This window comes from Labrus bergylta, chromosome 23 (assembly GCF_963930695.1).
Source record: "Labrus bergylta chromosome 23, fLabBer1.1, whole genome shotgun sequence".
NCBI classification, from domain to species: domain Eukaryota; kingdom Metazoa; phylum Chordata; class Actinopteri; order Labriformes; family Labridae; genus Labrus; species Labrus bergylta.
In genome coordinates, this window is record NC_089217.1 from 6,374,779 (window position 1) to 6,384,411 (window position 9,633).

At 37.1% G+C, this 9,633-nt stretch overlaps 2 protein-coding genes across 4 annotated transcripts; one reads left to right on the plus strand and one right to left on the minus strand.

Annotated features, from left to right (window-relative positions):
* Window positions 1–1,349: 1,349 nt before the first annotated feature.
* Window positions 1,350–4,735, plus strand: LOC109998417 (transmembrane protein 53). 3 transcript variants are annotated; one of them, XM_065951589.1, is made up of 4 exons: window positions 1,509–1,612; window positions 1,761–1,817; window positions 2,329–2,969; window positions 4,074–4,735. In XM_065951589.1, exons 2-4 carry the CDS (start codon window positions 1,798–1,800, stop codon window positions 4,433–4,435), a joined length of 1,023 nt encoding a protein of 340 aa, XP_065807661.1. In that variant the 5' UTR covers window positions 1,509–1,612; window positions 1,761–1,797; the 3' UTR covers window positions 4,436–4,735. The 3 variants fall into 3 exon arrangements, with proteins under 3 accessions (XP_020508914.2, XP_065807661.1, XP_020508906.2); XM_020653258.3 differs by lacking the exons at window positions 1,509–1,612; window positions 1,761–1,817 and adding an exon at window positions 1,350–1,485; XM_020653250.3 differs by lacking the exon at window positions 1,509–1,612 and having other exon boundaries at window positions 1,630–1,817.
* A 173-nt stretch (window positions 4,736–4,908) lies between these two features.
* lepb (leptin b) lies at window positions 4,909–7,638 on the minus strand. The gene is made up of 2 exons (XM_020652497.3): window positions 7,194–7,638; window positions 4,909–7,078 (listed from the first exon to the last, which is right to left on the minus strand). Exons 1-2 carry the CDS (start codon window positions 7,347–7,349, stop codon window positions 6,758–6,760), a joined length of 477 nt encoding a protein of 158 aa, XP_020508153.1. The 5' UTR covers window positions 7,350–7,638; the 3' UTR covers window positions 4,909–6,757.
* Between the last annotated feature and the right edge of the window lie 1,995 nt (window positions 7,639–9,633).

Genomic DNA, 9,633 nt, shown 5'->3' on the forward strand with positions numbered 1-9,633 from the left:
GTGTGTGTGTGTGAAGGATGGAAAGACTACATCACAACTCTGACAGCCATTCAAGAGTCACCTACATAAAACAGTGTCATGACAACTACAGCTCACTTTTACAGCGCTGAGATGAAGTGTTGCTGATGTCAGGGGTTTTAATGCCATAATAAAATAAAAAAGCAGTGTTATGTAAGCTTAATACAAACAACAGACATCAGATTTCAATAATTATTTATAGAACCCTGAAGAACAACATCATCATTAAACTTGTGCTGCGCAACCTGTAATCAAAAACACAAAAAAGAACCAACTACTGACATGTGACATTTTACAAAAATATTTCTTTATCATTATACATTTCTCCAGGGGAAAGTTTTAAAACAGAATAATGATATTCATGAGGTCACAGTTCAGTAAACATCACATCCTCAGACACACAGAAATGACATGTCTATTATTTTTCCTATATGGCTGTGTTAGTCTCTGGCTCCATCTTGTGGTGAAAGAAATACCCTGCAGTTATTTAAAAAGTGGGTCGGAGCAAATACTTTTCACGACCTTTTCATGCTTCCCCGTATGATGAAGAGGTGGGTCAATGTCATGAAATGTATTGAGTTGTCGTCACAGCCACGAGGTTCTTTGATCCATAGGCCAACGGATTCCGATAAGCTGTTTGAGCTGCAATATAGCGTGGGCTTACCAAATGTGCCAACTTATTATTGAAAATATAAATGAATGCTTCTTAAAAATATACAATAAAATCTCAAATAACTCGTATTTGTATGGAAGCCCATTTCTGCCAGTTAAAATTATGAGATATAAAGTCGAAATTATATGATATAAAGTCGAAATTATATGATATAAAGTCATAATAATGAGATAAAAAGTCAAAATTATGAGATAAAAAGTCAAAATTATGAGATATAAAGTCGAAATAATGAGATATAAAGTCATAGTAATGAGATAAAAAGTCAAAATTATGAGATATAAAATCGAGATTATGAGATATAAAGTCATAATAATGAGATAAATCGAAATTATGACTTTATTATTTTCATTTTTATTTTTTTTACTGGCGGAAATGGGCTTCCATATATTTGTGTCATTGGAATATCACATAGATGATGCGACCTGATATTTTATGAGCTATTATATTTGTGGTTTAAAGAATATCATGAAAATGTGATTTATTTTTTTAATTCTATTTTATTTTATTTAACTTAATTCTATTTTATGTCGTTGATTAATAGTGTCCAGTGCCAGTAGGAGGCGCAAAGTGGCCACGTCGTTGTCAGCGAACTACCTTAAAAAAAAAAGAAATCAGTCTCGAAGAAGAAAGGGAAGCCGAAGTTGCTGCTGCTGCGAGAAGCCGACACCGCCGTGGAATTTTTTGATAGACCCTCTGAAGACTTCTTCCCTGTTGGACCGGGCCCCCCCCCCCCCTCTCCCCCCTCCTCTGCACCCTGAGCCTCACAGAATGGGGAACCTGCTGCACACCACCGGGTAACAACATGATACTGTGCTGTAGTATTGATGGTGCGACGTGTCTTGCGGAACATGAATGAACACAAAAAAAAAAGAAAAAAAAAAGGGGGTTGAGTGATGCTGCGCTTCATCCTCCTGAGACCCGGTAACATTTACGATTTCACGTAAATTTTAAATAAGCAAGAATCAAATTTGTTTAAATTACAATACCATGAGGGTGTGTTTTTTCTCTCCTTTAAAATGATTATGCCGATGCGTTTTCCAAAACACTTAAATGACGACACGACAAAAAGGAAATCCTACATCCGTAACACAGCTACTATTGAGGAAATGAAGGCTACCTGTTGCTGGTATGATGCACAAATAATTAAATACAATGTATGCTAAAAGGTAACACATTTTCGGAGATTTTATGGTATAATGCGAGACTATTATTGCATTAGTAAAAGTCTAACAAGGCTTTTAAAGTGAAAGGCTAACAGGAAGTGCTTTAACAAATTCTAATCCCCAATTTTTTTGATGAAATTTCCAATTATATTGATTTTTTTTTTTTTTTTTTAATTCATTTTTCTTCCACAATAATGATGAAGATTGGCAAAGAGAACAGACAGAGAATGTGAAGTTTCCCTTAAATATAAATATCAGGGGAAATCAATTGGGGGAATTATGTTTTTATAGAAAACCCCAGTGACTATATTTGTATTTTATTATGCAATAGTCTATTTAGGATGTGTTTTGAAATCTTTGGAAAGTTTCAAATATTTTATGAATAGCACTTTGCTGTAATACATTTTTTTATATTTTCTCTTATGGTGTGAAAATGACAACTTTTTCAAATTGTGACTTTGTTTTGTGTTCCAGTGTCTTCTGGACTGATTCTACTGTGTCTGAGAATGACACGAATGGAGGAACATTTGAAACCAGGAGGATCAGAAATCGCATTACTTACTATTATTATTCCACCTCCACAGAGGCAGCAGCATTATGTCTTTCCAAAGACTCCATCACATCACCGTCTCTTCGCAACATCTCACCCCTCAGTGTCTCATCCTCATTAGATCCTTCCTTGGCTCCGTTGCTCTCAGATTCACCTTTACCCTTATCTGTGTCCTCCCACATCCAATCAGATTCTGCCCTCCCTTCCCGCCCCCTTCTTATTTTCTTCTCCTGGCTCGGCGCCCAGCCCAGGGCGGTAGCCAAATACAGGGACCTTTATCTGCAGCGAGGCATGGACGTGCTCCTGGTCCAGAGCAGTGTCATGCACTTCCTGTGGCCCAGATGGGGGCTTGAGTATGGGTCGGAGGTTTTGAAGGTGCTGGAGGAGCCTCAGTTCTTAAACAGACCTGTGCTGGTCCACTCCGCCTCCATCGGGGGCTACACTTTCACCCAGATCCTCACACACATGGCTCGGGAACCGGAAAAACACGCAGGCCTGACCCAGAGGGTGATTGGGCACATCTATGACAGCCTGGTGGTTGGTACTCTAGAGCACATGGCGATAGGTGAGTGACAGTGATCCAGCTCAGGTTACTTTTGTTTGTGGTGTTAGTGTCTGTGTCGGATCTTTAAATAAGTCATTAGTCAGCTGACCCAGTGCTCCAGTTTGTCAGGAGTCCAGAGAGTCCAGCCTGTTTAAAACTTAGGACAGAGATTGCAGCTTGTAATTTCATCAGTAAAAATAAAGGGGAAAGATGTTTTCATATAGGTTGCTCTTTATTATTGTTTGAATTGATAATTTAGTCTAAAGGTTTGCCAATTAAAAAAATTAAACCAAAATAAATCTTTAAAAAAAAAAATAAAAAAAATTAAACAACTATTCTTTGAACTTTTTTATTTAATCATATATTTCCTTTCAAGAGCTGAAGAAGGAAAGCCAAATAACTCCAAAGTCACTAGTTACCCAGTTATAGTTGTCAGTTATTTATGGCCACAATTACAACTAAAAGTGAATTCTGCATTCTTTTTCTGAAGCAAATTTGGCCACATGTTCACAATAATGAGGACTTATTTTGTGTACAGGGTTAATGAACTTGCTGTAAAATAAATGTTGGTCTATTCTGCTCTGTATACACTTGTGTACTTTTGAAAAACACACTCCTTTGAGTTGGCTACATTTTATGATCTATTTCTTGTTTTATTTTTGTATTCCTGCTTTTTCGCTGAAAAGTAATTAATATGTTAAAAATGTGAAAACAGGGGCGCTGGTGGCACAGTGATTAGTGCGCGCCCCATGTGTGGAGGCTGTGGTCCTCAAAGCGGGCGGCCCAGGTTTGAATCCCACCTGTGGCTCCTTTCCCTTATGTCATTTCCATCTCTGTCTACTGTCCTATCTCTCCATTAAAGGCACAAAATGTCCAAAAATAAATCTTAAAAAAATATGAAAACAAATACAGGCCAAATTAAAGTCAAACAAATAAATAGACTCACTACTTGATGTTTTCATTCTAAGCAATGTCAAGATTTTATTTCCAAAGAATGAGCATGACTGACCCATAAATTAAAAGAAAAGAACAGAAGTAGGATTTGCAAAAACAATGGATGAAGTTTGGGTAGAATGGGAGATTCTTAACTGTGAAGTAATGATGTTGTGTCTTATTATCATTCAGGTCTTGGAAAAACTCTGGTCCCACGTTTAGAGAGCCTCGTCAGAAATGCGGCCATGTTCTACTTTTGGCTCTTCAAAAGCCACACGGCAGACTTCTATAACAGCAGCATCCAGGTTTTCCGCAACAGCCCAATCACCGCCCCAGCTCTCTTCTTCTTCAGCGAGAACGACGCCCTGTGCAACCCGCTCGCCGTGGAAAACTGTATCGACCTCTGGAGGAAGAGGGGCGTGACCGTGGAAAGCCGCAAGTGGAAGGAGTCGATACACGCGGCCCACATGCGATGCCACCCTGAAGACTACGTGTCTACTCTACAGGAATACTTGAAGTCACTGCACGCTTCCTCCCTCAAAGCAAAAATGTAAACGTCGGGGTAGAAAATCCTACCTGGACCGAATATTTAAACTGTAAGATGCTTTTATGCTCTTTGAACTTGCAACTTTGGAATGAATAACAGTGTAATTTAACCACGATGATCTCTCTTAGGGACTCTTATTTGTTTGTTTGTTTGATATTAACCAATATAACATAACTTACATTATGTATTTATTCAATTACTGTTTGGGTCCTATTCTGTGATGCTTGTTTGCACAGGGATTGCTTCCTAATGAACTGATTTGCACTAGTTAGTTAAAAATATGCAGAATAAAACTTGCTTTTTATGACATTGTTCCATTATTTTTTTTCGCTCTGTTTTCTTACGATGAAAATCACAAAATGATTGAAATCATAGGGGATGTTTTCATATTTGAGCAGTGGGGGTTTGTTTCTCGCTGAGGGTGAACATGTTGGGGGAGGGGGGGGTGTTTTAATCAGGCATAATATGGGGCACCTAATGGCTGTTGCTTCCTAAAGCAGGACGTTAACATGCAGGACACAGAAACAAAGGTGAGTGACGGGGTCAGGACAGGTAAATGCTAAATCCTGCACTCAATACGTTCACTTATGTGGTGGGAAAACGAGGCAGCACTCGATTGCTTTGACGCATTTATGTAGTTGTAAGCTCACAGTTTAGAGACGTGTCTTTTAGCAGCCTAAAGAATGGCGCCACCTGCTGGCTAAATAAGTAGTTTCACCTCACAGTCCTCTGGATCCAACCTGTAACTTTCCCCCTCTGATGTACTGCTTTCTGCTGGGTGTATTTTGTTAAATGAAACGTGTATTGCAAAACCTGATTGCATTTAAAAGGACAATAGACCTTTGTGTACAGAAATAACATTTTATTTAAGACGTTTGATAAACAATGGGGTAAAGATGTATTAAAAGAGAAAAAGCTATAAAAACCCACAATGAGAGGTTTCTCCAAGCCCTTGGGTAAATTAAAATGTTATTTTAAATATGAACAAATATATTTAGTTTCAGCTGGTTAATTAGGCTACGACTCCCTATCTTTAAGAACAATTTATTGTTTTCTGTGTGAGGAAGCACTTTCAGGCTATTTTAATCTACATAAGAAGTTATTTATTTTTTATTTTTTATAGTGTAATGGTCAACTTAATGTATTTAGTTTTATTGATTTAAACAAAAATAATCAAATTTAGTTTCTAAATTTAGAAAGGGAACTAGCTAACACGGCTTGAAAAATTAAATGATTTTTGGTTAAGATTGGCGGAGTGATATTTTTACGCTGCGTTAATTTGCTCTACGGTGAAAACAGATATTGAAGTTGCGGCGGTGTTGGGACTTTGAAAACTTTATTAAAGCTGAAGTTTAATAATGCCAACATTTAATTGCAAACACATAAAATGACCGTAGATATGTTAAATACATGTTCAGTGACGAGCTAAGTTTATGCATTTCAACAACATCTCGGTTGTTATTATTCTATTGAATTTATTTACGGCATCACACTGCCGTGACACTTTAAATTTGGACTTTTCCAGTTTGTTGTTTTGCGAATCTTGTTTTATCTCTGAAAAGCAAAACTTTATTTTGAATCTGTCAAAGTTCAAAATGTGTTTACTTGAGTGAAGTTAAAGACCGCAATAAAGTGAAATGATTCTGTATTATTCAACATTCTTAAATTTATAATTATTGATTGAGAAGATTGTCCTTTAAACATGTATTTTGAATGAACTAGTTTATTTTCCTCAAGGTTTGTAATATTAAAGGTTGATTCAACTTTAATACATGAGATTTTTTTTTGTCTAATAGACTAATGTTCAGATCATTTTGCAAAGAGGCCTTGAATGTAAGAAAGTTTTTTTCAAAAAGAAAAATTGTACATGCAATAAATATTAATTCAAATCTTTAATGCAGTTTAATAAAACATTTCCGTTTTTAGCTTAAATGGTCCACATCATTTTTTCTATCAGCTTAATGTTTCTGCTCAACATAAAGACTCCCGACACTTTTGCACCATTACTATTATACATCGATTAGATACTTTTCCAGATGGCAGAATACTGATTTTACAACATCATAATCATTTGTAATATTTCAAACCATACTTTAAGAAATGAAAGTACCAAAATCTACTCACTTACATAGCAAATGAGATATACTGTAAGTCAACCCACATAATTAATCACTGCTACACTTGAAATACTTTTCAGAGCTCTGCAAAAATATTTATCAAAACAAAACTACATGTAACTTTCATTTCATGCAAAAAATAAAAAAGCCTTTACATGTTTTTTGGTATTTATACTAAGATTTGGTGTCTCTGTGCATTAGGTGTGGATTTTTCAGCAGACCTTGAGTTTGTCCTTGTGGAGAAGTAACGTGTCCAGATAGCACTGCACCTTCATCAGAGTCATGGATATTTGACTGTCCGGGAACAAATGTACCGTGGCTGTTCCTCGAGGTCTGGCCTGGATGGGACAGCCCATCGTCTGAGCGAAGTACCTCACCAGTCCCTCCAAACTGGAGACGTCGGCCTGAATCTGACTGAGCAGCTCTGTGAAGAGGTTCTGCAGCTCAATGGTCAAAAGACCGAGGTCACGGCTGATGCTTGTTAGTCCATCAATGGAAGGAGTTCGGACTTCTATATGTGTAGCCACCGGCAACTAAGGACAAGAAGAAGTGAGTATGTATCAGTTTGTGTCTGAAACTAAATAATGATATATTTCTTTATTGTACACTATTACATTTTCTTTAAAACACACTATGCCATACTCATACATTTGTCCGTAGTTCTTTAATGTGCACCAGGGTTGTCTGAGCTATGTATATTAAGCTGTCCACTGTATTTTGAATTGAATTTCCATTCGTGGGAAGACATGAGCACCCAGGAGCACTTTCAAGAGTGAGAAGAAGTAGGGCCCAAACAATATGCATCCTGAGAGAGAAAAAAGTAAATTACATTTCAAAAGTCGTCAAAATCACAATGCATTTTTTTTTTTAATCCTGTTTTTCTTACAGTATGTCAAGTTTGAAACAAATGTAGCATCTTATACATGTCTCTATTATAATGGTCTACTACATTGTAAAATATTAATTTCTTACCTCTTTTTTTTTTTTTTTTTAGAATTGCCGCTGCTCCTGAATCACTGAATGACAGAGAGATGACACGCGCCTCTCTGCAGGTTTTCCCCAGTTTAAATAGTCCTGATCCTGCTGGGGTCCATTCCGCGTCTCTCTCCTCCTCCCCCCTCCAAATCTTAGCCTAACCTTCTATCAACAAGCTCCAAATATGAACAAAATTCACACGTAATTTATCAAACTTATCACATGATTATGACTCAGTTGCTTTTGTTGCTTGTTTTTCCCGTAAGAGGATTTCACTTGATGAATGGATATTTGCTGGTTTAAGCCTGTGTTTGATGTTAACAATGCATCCTAATTTTTAAGTACAGGAAAATGTGTAGGTAGATTTTTACTCAGAATGGCATCATGCAGTGCATACCTACTAATACCCATGTGCTCCAATTACAAATCAATAAAGACTCTGACGATAAGGTAGAGGAGAAAAGAACATTTACATACATACAATTTGTAAAGCCATGTTTTTCAGGTGAAATACATGAGAAACTGGTATACCATATGTAATTTAGAATAGAGGAAGTGAGTCATCACCTTTGATGCTACTGTTTTCATCAGGGTTTGTGTCATCTTATTGCTGACACATGAATGAAGAACTATGAAAACAATTTTCCTTCCTGCAGCGTTTTACTTGTGACGCTTTCCTTCCTGTTTTTGATTCATTAGTCAAAGCCAGAAACAAGGAGTTAAAATAAAATGTGATGGTTTCCAGAGGTGTTTTCTCTTGCATGTGTAGGTGAAGTACTGACGTTAGGAAAGTGATGCATACGGCAGGAATGTTTCTCTCTGTCTTTAATTAGTTGTTTCTGCCAATGAGAGTCGAATTGCTGTAAATGCTACCTGTGACTCAATGGCAGCCTAGTCATATGCTGACTAATTCATCTGCTCTATACTGTAAGCCTCTCTTACAAAGGTGTAGCCTACTATACCCGTTAGCTCAGTTGAGTCAGAGTAGCTAATATCTTTGAGTGAACTGTTCTTTGATCTACCCTTTTAGAACAAAAGTCCATGCTCTTTTTCCTTTTTTGTGTCTAGTAGCATGCTAGCTGAGTCCACTTGGCCACAACTTAGAGTTTAGCATACACACATTCCTGAGGTAAATAATTCTATCTAGCTTTAAAGAAACAAACTAATACGTTGTTAGTTTAGACCTAATCTGAACAGTCATAGTCTAGCTAACAGCTTTTGTTTTAAGTAAATATCCTGGATACTTGTAGTCTAGTTTATTAGTTAGGTAGGTTACCTGAATTCTTGTAGTATACCTAACATGTTGTAAACTAGATACCTAACCTGAATTCTTGTAGTATACCTAACATGTTGTAAACTAGGTACAGAATGTCAATCCCTTAGTATAACTAGCATCTTTTTAAGTTGGTGTCCTGAATACTCATTGTCTACGTTTTTACTTGAGCTTGTGCCATGAGCTATTCCATGCTTCTATGTATTTTTCACAAACTTATCTCTCTTGTCAGTGCTCTTTTGTCTATAATCTCCCTTTTATTTTTAATCTAAGCTCCAACTGAGACTCAGTTCTGTTTTTGGTAAATCATAGGCACAAGATTCCTGGAACTTTAGTTAATTCATGCCAGAAGTATTGTTGAGATTGCCAAAACAAGCCTCTAGACTTTATGTCAAGCAATCTGCTGTCATAGCTCCTTTATGTTAGAGGAACAAAGGGATCCATAGATTCTTTATCTGTGTAGTAGACGACAGGCTACAGAGATACACATATAGAAAGGGGGAGGAAAACTTATTGGAATGCCAGCGTTGGTCATTTCCAGTAAGAACGGGCCAATTCAGTTCGACACCCCCCTGCTCAGGAAATGGTTTGTGTAAAAAAAGGCCTGTTCATGTTAGTCTTTTGTTCTGCATCTCCCGTTTCTGAGTGCACCGCCGAAGTAACGGCAGTGAGAGAGACATGCCCAGACATGTTTGGATTCAACTAAAAGGACTCGTGTGTTTTCTGATGGACTTTTATTATTACTGTGTGTGTCCGTGAGACAAGTACGACGGAGGATTAGGGCCACGTTAAAAAATAATAATATTTTTTTAAATTTCGAGATTAAAGAGAATAATCTTG